The sequence below is a fragment of the Dipodomys spectabilis genome, unplaced genomic scaffold (genome assembly GCF_019054845.1).
Source record: "Dipodomys spectabilis isolate Male_0828 unplaced genomic scaffold, ASM1905484v1 ptg000207l, whole genome shotgun sequence".
Classification (NCBI taxonomy): Eukaryota; Metazoa; Chordata; class Mammalia; order Rodentia; family Heteromyidae; genus Dipodomys; species Dipodomys spectabilis.
Window position 1 is genome coordinate 839,236 of NW_024870884.1, and position 21,531 is coordinate 860,766.

The 21,531-nt window shown below is 34.7% G+C and overlaps 1 protein-coding gene across 12 annotated transcripts in view; it reads right to left on the reverse strand.

Annotated features, from left to right (window-relative positions):
* Positions 1-21,531, reverse strand: part of Pcdh15 (protocadherin related 15) — a 450,667-nt gene that overhangs the window by 291,053 nt on the left and 138,083 nt on the right. For all 12 annotated transcript variants that reach the window (XM_042696488.1, XM_042696486.1, XM_042696489.1 and 9 more), the window contains 2 exons: positions 20,977-21,132; positions 406-525 (listed from right to left, as the gene is read on the reverse strand). In XM_042696488.1, the coding sequence (XP_042552422.1) occupies positions 406-525; positions 20,977-21,132 (276 nt within the window). The remainder of the gene's footprint in view (positions 1-405; positions 526-20,976; positions 21,133-21,531) is intronic.

A 21,531-nucleotide genomic window follows, 5' to 3' on the forward strand; every position in this document is an offset into this window, starting at 1 on the left:
TATTATTATGGCTGTTGTTGTTGCTCTATTATTATTTCTACTCATATCTTCCTAATGTTTTGAAAAATAAATGATGTATTTATATTGTTTCAAGTTCTTACTACAAAGTCCAGGATGAACCCAAACCTTCAATTCTATGATCTTCTGGACACAAACTCTTGAGTGCGAAAATTATAGGTGTGAGTCATCATTCTGATGCTTATTAATACCTTTGTTACAAATGCACTAATAAAGATGTCCTACTTACAAATACCTCCAAAGTTCAAATTTAGGATAATTTTGATAATAATATCATTGCTAATGTAATTTCACTATCTAGCAGAACAATACAACGATTACCAAACAAAGTAAAATGTTAGTATTATTCTTCAAGTGTAATTACATTGCATGTAGATATTTACATACCGGATCTTCTGGGTTATACTGGATAACATATTCTATCTGTCCATTTGGGCCATCATCTATATCAGTAGCTCCATTGTCCCCTGAAAATCCTGTGAATATTGTGGTGCCAACTGGAGTGAGCTGAAAAGAAAAGAAAAAACTGTCAATTCTCATTTTATCAGCTGTATACCAAATGTTCCATCATGAAAACCAGCACTTTATTATACAAAGAAAGAGAATATTCAGCTGCCTACAACCACAGAATAGAAGCATTTTTTAAAATGCTTGCAAACCTTACATAGACGTTCTTACAATGTGTGAAATTCCCAACTTCTTGTTTGGGTTAAAAAAAAAATAGGAAGGCTCAGTGTAAAGCACATTTGGACCAATTTATATCCATTAGCATCTTTTTACCTGCAGTGAAAATGTGTCTGTTTCTCTCATTTTAAAACCTTGTTGCATTAAGTTATCTACAAACTAGAAATGAGGTTGCCTAAGAAAGTTTCTTTCTGTATTTTGAAACCAAAATCATATCAGAGAGAGCCACAGACTCCAGGTTGATAATTACATGCAAGTGAAGAGAAGTGGAAATGCAAATATCATGACCATTATAGAAGAACCCTGGAGTTCCCTGGTGCTTCTGATAGTTATTCTGTAGAAAAATACATGTTATAGGAGTGGGAGAGATGCTTATATATGTTCACTTTTTTAATAATAAGTATTTTTATTGTGAAAATACCGTACAGAGGCGTTACAATTACATGAGCAAGGTAATGAGTACATTTCTTATCAAGCATTGTTGCCTCCTTTCTTTCCCTGTACCATCCCTACCCTCCCTTTCTCCCCCTCCCACTCCCCATGCCCCCACCTCCGCCAAAGTTGTAAAGTTGTTTTTTCAACATAATGTCTTGTACATCTCATTGTTGCAATGAGTCCACCCATATCCCTATTTAAACAATTGTTTTTTCCCTTCCCCTCCCCAAATTATACCAACATCAAATACAGTGAAAACAGGGGGTCTACCGTGTGGGAGGGACATATAAAACAACAAAGAAATCATCTTATAAATATATTAGAAACAATAGCAAGAAAGAAAAACCATTTGAGTGCTTATGAGTACAAACACACCAGTGTATTTGGTATATAGAACAATGATTTATCATTCAGTTTTAATTCTTCCTAATCACTACCAGCAAATCAACATTATATTCTCTCAACTGAAGGCAGATGTATTTTTATATTCAGAGACATTTTGGTCAATCTTCCCTTTCTTTTTTTTCTTTTTCTTTTTTTCTGTCGGTCATGAACTCTGGGCCTGGGCACTGTCCCTCAGCTCTTCAGCTCAAGGCTAGTGCTCTACCATTTGAGCTACAGCGCCTCTTCCAGTTTTCTGGTGGTTTATTGGCGATAAGAGTTTCATGGAATTTCCTGCCCGGGCTGGCTTTGAAACGCAATCCTGAGATTTCAGCCTCTTGAGCACATGGCTCAATCTTCCCTATCTATTCCAAGGATTTAGCTAGAACTCTACTGGTTAGTAGTTGAATGTCAATAAAGTATCACCTACTTCTCTGTCATTCCTGATATAAAAATACAGTGTTCTTTTACTTTGTATTTAGATTTTATACTTTATTTCTGTAACTATTGTATTTTTACACAGAAGTTTGGGTGGTCTTTCCACAAACTAACAGTGATCTGTCTGAAAAGAAGCCAACAATATCTATTGCATATATCTAACGCAATAAAATAACTAAATAAATATTTATGTAAGAAGTGAAATGTTGCTAAATTGTGAACTATGAAGTATAATTAAAGTTATTGAAGACACAAAACAAAGACATCCTTTGTATATAAATCAAAGAAAGTAATTTTGTTAAAACTCTATAACTAAAAGCAATCTACATTAAAATTCCAGGGTAATACTCATAGAAAAAAAAAAGAACTCCCAACGTTTATATGAAACTAAATAACACCACCAAAACCAGAACAATTTCAAAGAACAATGCTAGAGGCTTCACAAAACTTGGCTTCAAAATATACTATAAAACTCTAATAACCCAAACAAAATGGTAAAGACAGAGAAATCAATATAGAATAATAGAACAAAACAGTGCCCAGAAATAAACTCACAGGTTTGTTAACATTCACTTAGCAAATTACAGAGAACACTCAATAGGAAAGGAACTTAAAAGTTGTGGGGAAACTGAACATACATGTGCACTCCTTTCACATGTATCAAAAACAAGTAAAATGTAAAATTCCCTACCCATGAAACTCTAATAATCCCTGTATTTTTCCAACTTCTTTAGTCAATTTCCTACCGTGGAACTAGATTTTCAAGTCCTTGTGAGGAACATAAAAAAAAAAAAATGAATGAGAAGTCATAGATCTAAGGACAGAAATAACTACCCTAAAGAATTAAATTGAAAGCCCACAGATTGGGAAAAACTGTTCACAAGCCATACAATGGACAAGGGTCTCATATCTAAAATATATTTAGAGCTCAAAAAATTAAATCCCCAATAACAAATTCTCAAAGAAACAACTGCGCCATTAATAAGTGGGTTAAAGACTTAAAGAAAAGCCAGGCGCTGGTGGCTCACGCCTATAATCCTAGCTACTCAGGAGGCTGAGATCTGAGGATCGCGGTTCAAAGCCAGCCCGGGCAGGAAAGACCGAGAGACTCCTATCTCCAATAAACCACCAGAAAACCGGAAGTGGCGCTGTAGCTCAAGTGGTAGAGCGCTCGCCTTGAGCTGGAGAGCTGAGGGACAGCGCCCAGGCCCAGAGTTCAAGCCCCACGACCGACAAAAAAAAAAAAAAAGATTTAAAGAGAGACTTCTCTGAAGAGGAAATATGAATGGCCAATAGACACATCAAAAAAAAAATGCTTAACTTCTCTCACTATAAAAAAAATGCAAATCAAAAAAAATTGAGATTCCACCTTACCCTAGTTAGAATGGCTATAATCAAGAAAGCTAATAACAAGAGATGCTGGAGGGGATGTGGACAGAAGGGAACCCTACTGCATTGTTGGTGGGAGTGTAAACTTGTCCAACCACTCTGAAAAGCAGTATGGAGGTTCCTCAAAAAACTCCACATAGAGCTCCCCTAGGACCCAGCAATTCCACTTACCCAAACAATCATAAACAAGTTCATAGTAAAGCTACCAGCACAACTATGTTTATCACAGCATTATTCACCATAGCTAAGATATGGAAACAACCCAGATGTCCCTCAGTAGATGAATGGATCAAGGAAATGTGATATGTATATGTATATATATATATGTATATATATATATATATATACACACACATATATATATACACACACACACACACATATATATATATATATATATATATATACATATATAATAGAATTCTATGCCTCCTTCAGAAAGAATGATACTGCTGCATTTGTTAGGAAATGGAAGTACTTGGAAAAAATATTAAGTGAAGTTAGCTAGACCCAAAGAAATATAAGTCCCATGGTTTCCCTTATTTGTAATAACTAGTATACATCTAGGATAATCCTACCAGACAAGCAGAAAAAGGTGAAAAGCTGTGTACATATGACCATATAAGATGATACTAAGCAATATTAATCCCAAGATAGGGACACAAAAGGTTTTTTTCTTTGTTGCTGTTGCTTTTAATGTACTATATTGGTTTGTTGCTGTTGTTGTTGTTGTTGTTTGTTTCTTTTGTAAATTCTTCCCCCTGTGGTATAATCCCTGTTTTCACTATGTTTGTTTCCCCGAGTCCTGCATCTTATATACACATTTTTTTTTTCTAATTTGGGGAGGGAAAGGGAAATAACAAAATGCTGAAACTAGGATACAGGCTGACTCATTGAAACAATGAGATGTACAAGACACTATGCTGAAAAAAAACATAAACTTTGGGGATGGGGGAGGGAAGTAGCTGGAGATGTGAGGAGGGAAAGGATAGTAGGAGAAAAACAAAGGAGAGGGTAATAATGCTCAATAGGAAATGTACTCATTACCTTACTGTTGTAACTGTAACCCTTCTGTACAGTATCTTTACAAAAAAAAATTAAAGTAAAGAATTAAATTGGAAATCTTACTCGTCCAGATTTCAAAGTTTCATTACAAAGTTATACACAAAGAGTAAACAAGTATATAATGCAATAGTTTATCTGGTCCCAAAACAATCTCTAAGGATAATTATCTGGTTCAGAAAGACTTAACACATTAGTGTCATGGGGATTGAAATCCCTTTTGAATAAATAACAAATGGTCTATTACATATCAATATGAAAAACACTTAGTATTGATTGCTACCTCCTCACAGCCCACATACAGGATATGAAGTAATAAAAAAAAAACCTGGGACACGTTTGATCACCAAAACATACACATTATAAACAACTAAGAATTTATTGTTTATACTGAAGAGCCATTTTATGTAGCCTGTATGTAAAATGTAAACCACTAAAGTTTCTACAAGTAATATCTTCCTAAATGCATACTGACATATTTAACAGAACATATGCAAACCATGAAAAAATGGATTGTTTGATTTAAAAAAATAAACACTGTTAAAATGCTAATGATAGCAACAGGGGAGATACTGCAGCATGAATATTGTGAAATAATTTATTTCCAAAATATGTTTAAAATCTCTATAATTTGATTAGAAAATAACAGCTATGAGGATAGGAAATGCACATAAAATAAATCATGCTAACAATGGCTAAATTTTTTTAAAGAAATGTTCTGTTTGAACAGACATCACAGAACTTCTTAAAATGCAAGCAGAATACTTCTATGTGTTCATTAGGTGGATTAAAATTAATAATCAAATGCCAACTTTTATTCAGAGGTGAACCAAATAAACTCTTTCACTGCTGGTGGGAGCCTATTTGCCAACGACATTTGAAATTTCTTTGACAATATCAGCTATCCAGAATGTAACCATATCCTATGCATCAAATTTGTCCTAAAATTACTTTGCATTCTGCGAGTGGGAATATGCAAATATATACTAAAAAATGGCAAGTATCCAATAACATACCTAGATTCAGTTTTCTGAAAGAAATAAATATGTCCAAATAATTGGATAAATATAAGATGAGAAGCATTTGTTTAACTGAATTCTATATTGCTATAGCACCAATGTAAATGAAATACAAACAAAATTATGAAAGAAAATTCTGACATTAAAGGAAGACATGAGTCCAGTTTGAACTAATGTTCAAAACTAGCTAAAGTAATAATGTATGAACTATGTTGGGGTCCCTTTGCAAGAGTGCTTAGAGTTCTGAAAGATATTTGTTGAAAGACCTTAGAATTGTTTTCATCTTCATTTTGTTTGCATTAAAATTTAGGTCTTTACTTAGGAAAACTTTTGGAAGTAAGCAATCATGATCAGTTTTTATCTATAATTTATTTCAATAAACAGAATTCAATAATAGGCCTCTCTTAAATACAAATACTGAAATGTGTGCATATGATGTTTATCATTTTCTTCATAATAATCTTGTAAGACAGAAAAGAGGCATAAAATATATTTCCAGGGGTCAAAAATCACTGAAGTTGCACATCAAGGGATCAGAAATTATATAGGCTTGGGATTTAATTTATGAAAAGTTAATAACATAAATGCTTTTGGGAAATATCTGTTCAAATCATTTATACATTTATTGACTGGATTAATTGATCGTTTGATGTTGACTTTTTATGGGTTCTACATCTATTTTGGATTTTTATCATTATCCAAAAGCTCTTTAAAGGTAGAACATATTTTCTTTTCCTTTGTTTTATATTTAATATTATTTAATGTGTAAAATGGCTCTTCATTATAAACAACAAATTCTTAGTTGTTTGTAATGTGAATGTTTTGGTGTTCAAACATGTCTCAGGTTTTTTTTGTTTGTTTGTTTTTATTACTTCATATCCTGAGCAAGTTCTTCATCTTGCAAGACCTGCACCCTTTTTAGCACCTTAGATAATCTCTTTTGAAGAAGCAATTCCCACTAACAGATTAGCTATACTGCAGTAAACTGGCCAGAATTTCTGGCAGCCAACTATTAATGAAACGCTCCTCCTTTCACAGTTTACATCATGAAAACTAATAACAAAAAGAACAACAATAAAATAAAATATTTTATTGTAGATCTTTCTGCTTTAAGACAATGCTCAACAGGAAAATAAATCAATTTCAATAAACAAATATTGTGGTTTATTTTTTAAAAAAATACTGAAGAAGAACAAGTGGTTTACAGCCCTCCATAGATCTTTATACTATGTTAAATGAATATATTCGTAGATTGGATAATATCAATCATAATGTCAATGTAATTGTGTTGGTAGGTAAGGATGAACTAGCATGTTAAGCAGTTGTAAAATTTTGGTGTTACAACTAATACATCTCCAAAGTTATTTTTTTGTCTATATGTGCTATAATAGTTAACAAAATAATAGTATATTTTGACATTATTGGAGCTTGAACTCAAGGCTTCCTAGTTGCTTAGGCAGGTGCTCTACCACTTGAGTTATAGTCTCCTCATTTCCCTCCTTTTTGCTTGAGTCACTCTTTTAAGAGGTTCCTGAATTTTTGCAAATTTCAGCCTGATCCACAATCTTCTATTTATACCCCACTGGAGATGATGGGCACATGCCACCATGCCTAGAATATTGTCTGAGTCTTATTCTCACATTGTAATCATTTGGCTTTCCATGTGGAATTACAACCAGGAGTAATTATGCCTGACAAAGAAGAACATTTTTATGTTATAACTGAAGCTAAACACCATTTCAGAAGGAAATCAATTGATATAAAATAATTAGAAAAATAACTTAGAAAAATAATTCAAAATTGAACTGATGAGATTGTTTTTTCAGGGGGGGGGTGTCCGGTCATGGGGCCTGAGCTCTGGGCCTGGGCGCTGTCCCTCAGCGCTTCAGCTCAAGGCTAGCCCTCTACCACTTGAGCCACAGCGCCACTTCTGGCTTTTTTTTTCTGCTTATGTGGTGCTGAGGAATTGAACCCAGGGCCTCATGCATGCAAGGCAAGTGCTCTACCACTGAGCCACTTTCCCAGCCCCCTGATGGGATTTTTGTTTTATATTTGTTTCATTAAGAATTCAAGTATCTCCATCCTCCCGCCTCCTGTCCCTGAACAGGACTGCTTCTAAATAGTCATGTTGATAAAATGAAATATGATTAGTTGCTACATGAAGTTTATCATATAATAAATATTTAATGGAAAAATATTAACAAATATAGTGGATACTTTACTAAGAGACACACATTATCAAAGAGAAACATTATCTTTAGTGAAACAAGATTATTTGTCAATCCACGTTAGATCCATATGCTTTTTTGTTCAATGATCAATATCATTAATCAGACTTAGAGCATTAGACAGTCATTTCATGGCTATTAATCTCATAAAAATTCTACTCAACAGAAGGCAATACAAATTATCAGTACTAGTAAAACTGGAGGCACTTTCATGTTTAATTAACATTAATATCTCCATTTTGTGATTTATCTTATTTATTTGAATGGCATGAGCTCATTTTATTTTTATGATAGGGTGCCCAGTTATTTGGATAAACATTATTCTGAGTGTTAATGTGAGGGTGCTTCTGAATGAGATTAACTTTTCAATTTTTAGACTGCATAAAGTAGATTAATTTTCTTTTGCAATGTGAGTGGCCCTCATTCAATCCATTGAAATTCTCAATTGAAAGAAAAAAAACAAGATTGAGTAAAGAATAAATTCCAATTTTAGCTTGCCTTGTCTTTGAACTTAGGCACTGACTTCTTCCTGTCTAAAGATTTAGACAGTGACTTGCATTTATTCAATTAACTTTCTTTCACACCCTTCAGACCAAAAATGGGAAGCATATAATTCTTCTCCTAGATTTCCAGTTTTGCCACCTGTAGACCTGGAACTTTTTAGCCTCTATGAGTGTATGTGCTAATTCCTCCTAATAAATCATCTTGATCTCACCCTCTAATAGCCTTAATAGAGAGACAGATAGATATAGTAGGTAGGTAGATGGATGGATGAATAGATAGATAGATAGATAGATATCCAGTAGATAGTTCTCTCTGTCTTACTCACTCTCTTTCTCTCTCTCTCTCTCTGTTCCATATCTGTGCATCAAACAAATTTGAATGAAAATATTTGTAAAAATAAACTTGGTGGTGACACTTGCAAAATATTTTCTGTTCATTATTTTCTAAAACAATATACTTCAAATTCCTTATATAGTATGTACATTTTATTAGGCATTATTAGTATCTAGGGATGATTTAAAGTACAGGTATGTTCACCAATTTCATATAATAGTTTGCCAGTTTACATACAGAAATTGTAGCTGGAGATTTTAGCACTCACTAGTATCATGAAAGCCATGCCCCATGGGTTCTATGAAACAATTGTATATTTATCTGTATGTATTTCTGTGAGTGTGTATACAGTATTGGTTCATTTCTCTGTTCTGAAAAGCACTGTCAATACATGGCTGATCTTAGATTCTATTTAGTGAAGCAATAGAGCATATGGTTTGGGAATGTTAAGGATTCAAATCCAAATGTTGTCACTCACCAAGGCCTGTGTGATCTCTGTGTGGCTTTGGGTATAAGCCTGGTTGCTGATTCAACTGCAAACCAAGCCATAAGATACTCTGCTTGCTTCAAACGTACTCTCTAAGATTTTTTGGTGATTGCTTACAATGCTCTCATAGTAATCTATGCAAAGTATTCCAAAACTACTTTATGCACTTCCAAACAGTTGACTTATTTTTAAATTAACTAGACACTGACCTCTTTTCTCTTCTACACTTACTTGCAGAGTCCTCTCAATCACATTGTATGGTTTAAGTCAATTACCATAATAATAACTTTTCCTAATCTGAATCTTTCATCCTCCTACCAAGATTCTCACTTTGCTTCCTCTTCACATTTTCTGAGCCCTTTCCAGCAAGCCTTAGAAATATGCTTTCAAACTGGTAATCAATTTGAAAACTAAAGGATCGTTCCCAAGTGAAATGCAGAGTTGAATTTAAAAACAATGAGCAATTATATAAAAGAAGACATTAGAAATGAAAAGACGTAGTAAATGATTTTATTTAAAAAAAAAAAAACAAGAATTTTGTGCGCCAAATGTTCAAGTAAATTTGATTTTGAGAATTAATATTTTGGGAAGTATAACTGAATGAAGGTAGAGATGTTATGATGTCGTTTCAGCTTACATTCCTGGTTTGCTTCTGTTTCCTGTAACTACCATAAAAAATAGCTTTATAAATGTTTCATGGAGGAAATAAGTTTATTGGAAATAAGCATATTGGAAATTAATTTTCAGTGAATATACAGAGATGGAATTGGAATCTAGGAAAACTAGACTTTTATGAAGCTTCTCTGTCTCTGTCTCTATTTCTCTGTCTCTATCTTTCTCTCCCTCTGTCTCTCTGTCTTGAGTTCGTGCGTTTGAACTCAAAGGTTCATTGTTAGGTTTTTAAAAAGAGGTTGCTGAGTAAGAACTGCAGCAGCACGCACGTGGTATTCAGGTAAGGGGTAGGTTTATTCAGTAGACCTGCTGGGACCACGGCACCATTTATGTTAGGTTTTTAAAAAGAGGTTGCTGAGTAAGAACTGCAGCAGCACGCACGTGGTATTCAGGTAAGGGGTAGGTTTATTCAGTAGACCTGCTGGGACCAGGCAAGGTTGGCACTCCACGTGGCTGAGAAAGGCCTGGCAATGAGAGAGAGCTGGGAAAGAGAGGAAAGAGCTAGAAAAGAGCAGAGAGAGGGGTAAGAACAGTAGCACTCACGTGGTATTCAGGTATTCAGAAGACCTGCTGGGACCAGGCAAGGTTGGCACTCCACGTGGCTGGGAAAGAGAGAGGAAAGAGCTAGAGCAGAGAGAGAGCAGAGAGAGCTAGAAAAGAAGAGCAAGAGCAAGCTCAAGAGCTAGAAACAGAGAGAAAAAGAGAGCGTCTGGGCCTGGGCTAGCCCTTATCTAGGGTATGGGCGGGGAAAGGTGTGGCCACATCAAATTCAGATGTGACCTCAGCGGATGCAGATGTGACCTCTTCCAGGTGTCCCAGTTGCCTAGGTAACGCAGGTACTGGGTGGAGACTTTGCTGCGGGGAGGGTGGAGTCTGCTTGCCATCCAGGGGCGGACCTTACATTCCAGCCTTTTAATAATCATGAAATAGGGCGAGGATTCTCTCTGGCTACTTCCTGCTGACAAGGGGCGTCGACAATAGGGGTAAGAGGCTGGAATTTGGTCTCCTCCCAGAGAAGGCAGTGAGCAGCAGCTGTCCCTTGGTGGTGTGAGTCCTTAGGTGAAGTCTGGAGAAGTCTCATGAGCATTGAGGGGCTGGAAAAAAAATACTAGAGAACAAATAAATGGCAAGAGGAAGGACTTGAGCTGAAAATGTTGTTAGAAACGTCCCTAGCTACTTCTGGCATCAGGCGACTAGGTGGAGAAGTCAGGTGACAAAGGCAAGAATCTAAATTCCTGTCCAGTTAATAGGTACACAGGTATGGACACTAGATGGGCAGGTTTCTTACTTCTACTGACCTCCCGGCTCAGGTTAATTTTGAAAGGGCAGGCACAAAGTAGCTGATGTGACATTATCTCCTCTTACTCTTCTCCATGTTCCCTTGTTCCCCAGACTGGCTGAGTCTAGGTGCTCATTGCTGGGATGGCTTGTCCCAGTTGGTATTCAAGATTTGAACTCAAGGCCTGGGCACTGTCCCAGAGCACTTCTGCTCAAGGCTAGCACTGAAACACTTTGAGTTATAGTACCACTAGTATTTAAGGAGGTTTGAACTCAAGGCCTGGGCACTGTCCCTGAGCACTTCTGCTCAAGGCTAGCACTGAACCACTTTGAGTTATAGTACCACTTGCAGAGTTTAGCTGGGAGATGGAGTCTTAGGGATTTTTCAGCCTGGGCTGGCTTTGAACTGCAGTCTTTGCCTCAAAAGCCCTTTATTATTTCCAATTAAAGCAACAAGGAGATCAAGTAGGTTCTTATCAGGAATTGCCAACAAATATTCTGAAATGACAAAACTCATTAGATGTGATGAGAATTTTAGCACAGATATGCCCAGTATTTTAGAACCACGTAGTCAGTAGTAGAATACACAACACAAAACACAAAAGGCAAAACTCAAAACCTAAAATTTCGACAACGTTTAGACATCTTTGCTAACAAAGCACATCAGATGGTTGGGCCTCAGTTACCAGGGCCAGAGTAGAGAAGTGGTGTGGACGTGGATGTGAAGGCAGCAATGGTATCGATGCGTTGATTCCGCCGCAGACAGACTGGTTTGCAAAAGGCCGTCAGAACTGCGGGTATTCCTCAGAGCAAAAAGGGAAGAACAAAAAAAAGAAAAAAGAGGAAAAAAACAGAGAAATCCCAGCTTTCCTGACTATAAGCCTTTATCCGAGTCACGGCACCATTTATGTTAGGTTTTTAAAAAGAGGTTGCTGAGTAAGAACTGCAGCAGCACGCACGTGGTATTCAGGTAAGGGGTAGGTTTATTCAGTAGACCTGCTGGGACCAGGCAAGGTTGGCACTCCACGTGGCTGAGAAAGGCCTGGCAATGAGAGAGAGCTGGGAAAGAGAGGAAAGAGCTAGAAAAGAGCAGAGAGAGGGGTAAGAACAGTAGCACTCACGTGGTATTCAGGTATTCAGAAGACCTGCTGGGACCAGGCAAGGTTGGCACTCCACGTGGCTGGGAAAGAGAGAGGAAAGAGCTAGAGCAGAGAGAGAGCAGAGAGAGCTAGAAAAGAAGAGCAAGAGCAAGCTCAAGAGCTAGAAACAGAGAGAAAAAGAGAGCGTCTGGGCCTGGGCTAGCCCTTATCTAGGGTATGGGCGGGGAAAGGTGTGGCCACATCAAATTCAGATGTGACCTCAGCGGATGCAGATGTGACCTCTTCCAGGTGTCCCAGTTGCCTAGGTAACGCAGGTACTGGGTGGAGACTTTGCTGCGGGGAGGGTGGAGTCTGCTTGCCATCCAGGGGCGGACCTTACATTCATGATTGTTAGGCAGACATTCTATCACTACAGCACTGTCCCCTGAATTTTTTCCCCCAACTTTTAGTTATTGCCTTGCGTTTTTGCCTGGGGCTGGCCTCTGAAGTCAGTTCTCTTCTACTTGAGTAGCTTCAATCACAGGTGTGCTTGCCACACCTGACTGCCTTTTCCTTATTAAATTATAATTAGTATGCTGCAATTGTTATAAATCTAAATGTTAGATAAAATCAATGCAACTTTTAAAACTTAGTATTTATACTACATGTATAAATGATCTATTTATTTTTTACTCAGAAAGCACTACCACAAGACGAGGGGATTGTTTTTTTTTAATGAATTTCCTCTACAAATCCATGTACTCTCCTGTTCTTGGCTTGTGTATAGTAAAACATGGTGAGGAATTTCTCAGCTTAATATGAAACTACTTCGGTTTGATGCTTTTGGTAATGAGATGATATGAAAAATAATGAAAAATATGAAAAATAATGACTGATTCCAATTCTGACATTTTCTCATTTGTCATATAAAAAGATAAACACATTTTACTTCTTTCTCTCTGTAGGCATATATGTTTTAGTTCAGCTTATTTCTCATAAAACTACGTGTAACACAATGCACCGAGATAAAAGTAATTGCTGGAATTAAAATACTAGTATAGTATACTCTTATTCCATTTATCTTCAGGGCAAATGGTGTTACTAAACTGACAAGATTTAGAGAGTTATTGTGATTACTATTTGACAGTAGTAGGAACTTAACTAAAGATATTCTAAAGGTATTCTACTACTAGAGCCCATTTTGTTTTAGTTATTTTTCAGGGTATTTTTGTTTATGCTTGAGCCAGCTTAGATCTACCTATGATTCACAATTCTCTGGTATGATGGGGTTGTGCTACTATGATTAGCTATCATAGATTGTAATGTGAGGCTCATGAACATGTGCCCAGGCTGGCCTGAGTAGATTCTTATCTCTGCCTCCATGTAAGTAGGAATCCAAGCCTTAGCCAACACACCTGACTCTAAACAAATTTTGATAAGGAAAGAAATAAAAATTGGTCTGTCAAAAATAAGTTTCTAACAAATATATCTAAATTATAAAAGAAGAAAAATAAGTGATTATAATCTAAAGTTTATAGACATTTAAACTGTTAATCAGGACAAGTTTGTAGTATACATTAATAATGTCAATATTTATAAAACAATTGTTTCTGAAACTTAAGGTTATGTTAACTGCTATTATTCACCTTCCCAAATTGGCAATGACATTTTAAATTTAGATTTATGAAGCATCTTTTTGACTTGCATCCTATTAAAAACTGAAGGAAATAGAATTTGATCAAATGTAATTTATTAAGCTGAGTATAAATGTCTTGGGACATATTGCACTGAGCCTTAGAGGGCTGTACATGTAGGAAAATCTTGCAGATATAACATAATATAATATGATCAAAAGGGAAGCATATTGATTCTCTTTAATCAATGTGATCCTTGTTTCCTCAGGACATGATAATTAAGTTAAAAGTTAAAGTCCCATCACAAATAAACACATATTTTCCCTAGATTTTTGTGAAAAGGAACTTAATTCATAGTTCTTATCTACAAAACATAAAAAATGTATTCCTTTGTTGTTACAGGTATGCAATGCACAACAATAATCCAGATAGATTTGGTATGTTTTATGAAAATTTCCACCATGGAAATTTAGCCCAAACTCATAACTTGTGTTTTCCCTATATCTCACTCAATATCAAAGTGAATGTGATGTTAATATTTTTCTATTGAATTTTTCCATTTATACAAATTGGCACTTCTATTTAAAGAACTTCAACAGTTGTAGTATGCGCTATTTTACTCAATGAAAATAAAATGTTCAAGCTCTGAGGTAGTTGTATATTAAAAAAGAAAAGGAAAACACTCATCAGATGTACATATTAGACTTAAAGGCACCTTGAAATTGCAGTTCAGATAGTCATAAAATATGTAGATAAGGTGTAATATGCTAAAATAAAATCTGAGGGTTATTACTTTAAAAGTTATTAAACTTGATTTAAAAAAATCAGTATCAGCGTCTTAAATTGTAAATGAAGAATTTGAAGCATAGAGAAAATAAAATGGTTTGAAAAAAGAAAAAAATTGTAGCCAACGAATCACAAATTGATCTTCACATCATGGGACATTTCAATTGTGTCCAGTTTGGACTGAAGTCTTCTATGCATGTTTTTATGAATATTTTTGCTGCACAAATGTATTAACTTTCCTTTGGTAGCTACAAAGCAGTAAAATGTTTGACTCCTTGGGTATTTGCACAATCAGCATTTTTTAGACACTACATGCACAATGATAGGGCTACTTTATTCAGCCCCCAAGTAAGGAAAGTTTTTGTGAATCAGTATCTTCACAAAAGCAAAAATTATATTTAATCTAATTGCAATCTTAGTTAACTTGTAAATAAATATATGTATCAATAGATCAATATTATTAATTACATAAATATATGTTCATTGTATACAGGATTTTCACTAGGGCATTTCTCATGGGCATATATTATACTTCTATCCAATTAATTGGCTCTAAAGCTCATTCTTCCCCATTCACTTTCTGTATGTATTTTCATACATATACATTCTCTTTCTCTCTACTTTATTCTCTTTCCTTCTCCCTCTCCTTTGTTTCCTCTAAAGAGTTCTACAAGTACAAAAATCTAATGTGTGTGTGTGTGTGTGTGTGTGTGTGTGTGTGCGCGTGTGTTTTAGGTCTGGATTCTGCATAAAGAGTAACCATTTGACATTTGTTTTTGAGAAAAATTTAGTCTCAAATAATCTCACATTATATCTATTTTTTCTCTAAATGACATGATTTCATTCTTCTTTATGGATGAATAATACTCAATTTTATATCATATTTTCTTTTTTCTATTCATCAGTTGACAGGCTCCAAGTATGACACCACATAAACATATGTATGCAGGAGTCTCTACTGTATCCTGAATGACATTTTTTTCCTGGAAATATACCCTGAATGGTATACCTGGATCATCTATTTTATAACAGGATGAAATATCAGTATTTTAATTTTTGGAGAAACTTCCACAATGATTTTCAGGTTAGTGTCAATAGTTTATATTTCCAACAGTGTTTCAGGGTACATTTTCCCCTATATCTGCCTTGGCATTTGTCATTTGTTATGTTCTTGGCCATGGACATTCTGCCTGGAATTAGATGACACTGCAAAATTGCTTTGATTTTCATTTCCTTTATGGTCAGGTATCTTGAGAACACTTCTTCATGGATTTAATAGCTATTTAAGTACCTTCTTTTGAAAATCATATATTTAGTTCATTTGCCCAGTTATTATTTAGATGGTTAGTTCTTTGGAGTTTAGTTCAGTTTGCATGCTTTTTTGAACTCCTTTTCAAATGAATAAATGGCATAGTTTTTCTCCTATTCTATAGATAATCCTTGAGCTTCTGCTAAACTGTTGGAGTTCTATTAAAGAAAATGTATACCTACATCTTTCAGTGTTTTTGTTTAAGACTTTCAAAGGTTCAGGTCTTACATGTAGGTCCTCTACTCTGAAAAAAGTTTGATATGAGAGACAGACTCTTGTTTGAATCTTTTACAAGTATATAGCCAGTTTTCTGCACTATTAAAGATTGTCTTAATCAATATTTTGGCACCTTAAAAAAAAATAAGACACTACAAATTGTGACTGTAAACACTGTACTGTAAATGTTTTATAGTTTTCCCCCAATAAAATTTTTGGGAAAAAAAAAGAATAAGATGTCTGTAGCAATATGACATACTCTGGGTCTTATATTCTACTCCCTTAGTATGCATGTCTGTTTTTGTGGCAGAAGCATTCTATTTTTGGGACAATGTCTCTGTGCTTTAGTTCAAACTCAGATATTATTATGACATCAACACTATTCTTTTCGTTGGGATTATTTTTTGCTATATGGAATCCTTTGATTTAGGATTTTTGTTTTGTTTTAGTTTTTTCCCATTTCCTCGCATTTTTCCATTTTGATGGAGATTGTATGAATGTAGGTATTTATATCAGCAATGTGGCCATTTCAATCCTGTAATTCACTATTTGCACTCCCCACAGCTAAACATCTCAAGTGTCTAGTTTGATCCATTGATGTGTTTTCTTATCACAATAGAGTTTTAGGCTTCATTTTGAAGTGTTCTAATTTTCCATCATGCCAGCTGGTACAGTAGCATGCTCCCCTATTATAGCTCATGAAGAAGGCTCTAAATTCTCTCTTTAAATTCATACATTGTCAACAGTAGAGAAACTAAGCATTAGTTCTTAACTCTGGGTTAGGGGAAGCAAACATAAACAAACAATTTGTACAGCTGATCTGACTTTCTTTTGACCTACAGACTTATTTCAATAATTTATTTTAATATACTAACACCGCTCAAACATCCCTTAATGTTTTCAGTGAGTTTGGTGGGTGAAGAATTTTCCAGTGCCTAGATTTTGCTTACCAATTCCACCAGATTACTTATTATAAGGATGACACTGAGACTAGAAGTGATGGATTTTATTTTCAGAAACTCTCAGCTTTATGATAAAACGCTTCACTTTACAAAATTATTTAAGTGATTATTAAATATGGCATGATAGCTTAAAACTTTTAGCAATTGTAAAATTTAACATTAAATTAGACTGTTATGGTTGAGCCTTTGATCAGCTCCTAGCTATTTGTCTTTCAAAAGGAACTCATACCCACTACCTCTATTTCCTGACTTTTAATGTACTTCCTCATTCAAGCAATGAGATTTTTAACTTTACTAATTCACAAAAAAGTGCAGCTTCAATTTTAACTTGTTTACTAGTTTGCTTTTTATTATTTTAAAAGGAATTTTAGGGAATTGAACATGTGTGTCATTAAGAATATCAATATTAAGGATGTTCAAAAACATGCTAAAGAATGATTGGCAGATTTACTATGTAATTTGTTCATCAGATGAGCCAGTGTAATTACTTAATGACCCAATTGTCCAACATTAATTGAACATCTCTAATTACCCAGAGAGATATAATACTTTCATTCAGTGTCTTATGTGTTGCATATAGTAAATTATAACCCTTGTTATAATCCTTACTTGACATTTAGAAAGGCATTAGTAGTGTTTTGGTGAATTCTTGACATTATAATTACAGAACATACAGCGTAAGAGGCAATAATTTAATTTATAAAAGCACTTATTGTGAATTTTTTACTGTGGTATAATTCCATTAATACGATCCATAATCTTTACTGCTAAAATCAGGTTCTTGCCAGGGAGTTGGTGGTCAAGCCTCAATCAATCCTAGCTAAGCTACTCAGCAGGCTGAGATCTAAGGATCTCAATTTAAAGCCAAACCAGGCAGTTAAGTCTGTGAGACTCTTATCTCCACTAATTCTACCAAAAAGGCTGGAAGTAGTGTTGTGATTCAAGTTGTAAGGTGTTACCTTTGAGCAAAAGAAGCTCAGATACTTAGGCCTTGAAATTGAGTGCCAGGACTGGCACACAAAAAAATCAGGTTTATGAAAGTGGTTTACTTAAACTCATTTACCATATTCCGTAACCTATTTCCTAATAAGTAGGAAAGTGATACCAGAACATAATTTGGGTTACAGGTCTAATTTTGTTAGCCATATACTACAATAATTTTAGATCAGATTAATGCACCCCTGTTTTCTCATGGTGAAGAGAATGAATAACTAACCATAATTTTAAGTTTGGAAGTTTCTTTTATAATTCAGTGACAGATTTATATTCTCTTCTAAAGGAATGTGAAATAATTTTGTATTAATAAGCTATTAAATTCTGAATGCTTTTTAAAGTTATACTGTAAACTACATTACTGAATATCATACTAAATGGCAAAATAACATGAAAAATATCTGATCTTGTGTACTTATATTAAAACCTGTTCCATTTGATTTTATTGTACAAGTAAAATCATAAATTGCATTGCATTCCTCCCTCTCTCTTCTCTCTTCTGTGCATGTGTGTATGTGTGTGTGTGTGTTTATGGTGTATGTAGTGTATGTACACTATAAAACAATAGTGCAGAGCCAGTGGCTCACGCTTGTAATCCTAGCACCTCAGGAGGCTGAGATCTGAGGATCATGGTTCAAAGCCAGCCCCAGCAGGAAAGTCCATGAGACTCTTATCTCCAATAAACCACCAGAAAACCAGAAGTGACAGTGTGGCTCAAGCAGTAGAGAGCTCACCTTGAACTGAAGAGCACAAGGACAACGCCCAAGCCCAGTATAAATAAAGTAAGGATAAAAAGATATTTTTTTCTTGTGATATTGTTTAAAGGTAGAAATTTACATTTACTTTTTACAGAACAGATATGAGGCCATATGGCCAAAATCAAAAGGAAAGCCTGGTCATCATGTATACAAATCCTAAATAATCAAGTATTTGAAGTCCAGACTATTTGTCAAGAACACTGAACCTTACAAAACAGGGTATAGGGTAAAGTGCTTAACATTTTCATAAATTCCATTACTTTAACATTTATCTAAATGCTACAGGAACTCAGTGGTCATAGAATTTAAAGTGACTAAATAGGGATAAAAAAGAGGGCTAATTTTTGCAAAATAAATCCTTAGCTAGACCATAAAAGGTGAAAGAAACCCGAAGACTTGCAAGGTGGGGGTGGTATCAAAGAAGAGTATGAACAATCAAATAGAATGATAGAAATCCATAGAACAATAGAAATCGATGGGACAAAACTGGGAATGTCAGGAAGAATTTTAAATTGAGGATGCAGTGACAATTGTGAGATTATGGAAGACTTACAAATGCTGCAAAAAGACCTATTTTTTTCTGAAAATAAGGGGGAATTTCACACATTCTGCACATTACCCTGAAACAATTGAAATGATATTTGAGAAAAATCATTTTTTAACCAGACATGGGAAGGATTACAAAATTAACTTTAAGTAATTAAATCATACAGGATACTTTAAAACTCAGTGTTAAGCATTACAGATTTTCTCAAGAAAACTCAAAGATAGACAGGGATCTATAAGTAATTAAATTCAGGTCAAGACCAGATTTTCCTATTAGATCTGCTGCCTAAAATAATTCATCACTCAGTTTATATTTAAGGGAAGTTAACATTTGACCAAAACAAAATCTTACTCAGAGGTTATATTTCAGAAACTAAAAACGAAAACATTTACCTGGATCTAAAACTATTGGCATGGGAATTAATATACATCACCAGGAACTGATGTAAAACATCAATAGCCTATACTCTTAAGCTGTAAACAACTTGCAATTTTATAAGTTACATAATGTCAAAATTCTGGGTTATTTGAAACTTGATTTCTCTAAATGTTCACAAGTCTAAGTGTATTTACATTTTAAAATGTTTGAATTAATATCAGAGAGAATGTAGAGATAAACAACCTAAGGATATGTTTTGCTATCCAAAGCACAATGATGTCTTCTAGGAAGTGGTTCTGCACATTCTCTTTTTGGTCCTATTGGCACTTGAGTTTGTTGCCTTGCTCTTGTGCTCACACCACTGGACTTTGGCTAGTTATTTTAGAGATAATGTCTCCTGAATGTTTCTTTCCAATCTGCCTTTGCACTGTGAGTGAACAGATTTCATTTCCTCACTGTATAGGATTGTAGGCGTTAGCCAATCAGACCTGGTTATACTTTTAAAATTAAAAGTATCTTGGAACTAAGAATAATCTGCTAAAATTGAGACTACCATATTAAGGCAATTTGCATCTCAGTATATATAGTAAGTAGGATCAGAGGCATGTTATAAATATTTACTAGCTCTAGGTACTAACAAAAAATTTGTATCAGAAAAAAAAATGATGGACTATAGCATGGCAACAGTGGCTCATGCCTATAATCCTAGCTACTAAGAAGGCTGAGATGAGGATCATGGTTCAATGCCAGCTGGGCCAAAAAATCTCCTTGAGACTTTGATCTCCAATTAACCACTCAAAAACTGGAAGGGGAGATGTGGATTACAGTGGTAGGGCACTAGCCTTGAGCAGAAATGTTTAGGAACAGTGTCCAGGCCTCAAGACCAACAACAACAACCAAGATGGATTACAAAATCAAACAATGCCAACCAGCAGCAACAACAATAACCAGTTGTGGTTACAGCTTAATTTTCTGGATATCCTCCCAAAATTAATCTTAAAACTGAAAAATAACTTTTTAATGAATGAACAGAATATAGAACATAGTTTTTCTACCATTTCACTATTAAAACCATTCAATGACAGAATGATAAGATGCCAGTATCTTACAGGAGATTCACCCATTCCTCTTTTGCTTCTATGAATTTCATGCATTAAATCAAAGATGATTAAACAGAAAAATCTGAACAATTGAATTTTCCTATAGCAAAGTAAAAAAAGCTCTGGAATGGCATTAGAAGTCATCAGAATGTGTACCTTCTAAAGAGTCTTTTTATAAGAATTTTAAAAAATAATTCTGGATATGTTAACCTACTATTATAGAGGAATTATTTGTAAAAGAAATTACAGCATAGAGTTACATAGATGGAAAAAATAATCTACAAACCTCATTTACTGTGGCATAATAGCTTTCATGTTTGAATGTGGGTGAGTTGTCATTTCTGTCTCTCACCACAATTCGTACTTCATGGTAGATAACAGTGCCAACCTTTTTGTTGATGCACTGGACTTGGACCACAATGGAGTGTATGTTCATTGGTGGCTGCAATACAGAAATAATATATTCAAAAATTAAAGCAATTGAGATAAAAGACCCTCATCATTGTTAATACAGTTGATATTCAAAATGGATTTTTTTAAATATCTGTTCACCTGGAAACTATGATAAGATAAAAATATTGATAAATTTGCAACAGCATAAAAATAAGACTGTAAAACCATATTTTTGTTTAATCTCAGATGTCAATATATAGGGCATCAAATAATGTTAGATTTAATGAGTTTTACTGGGAATCAAATACCACAATACAAATACTGACATATAAAGTGCTGAAAAAATGCTCTTACAAATTAAAAAAAAAATCAAAGATGAATATTATGAACACATTTATGGTTTTAGATAAACAATATATTAATAAATTCTCGGAGGAAGAGAGATTGT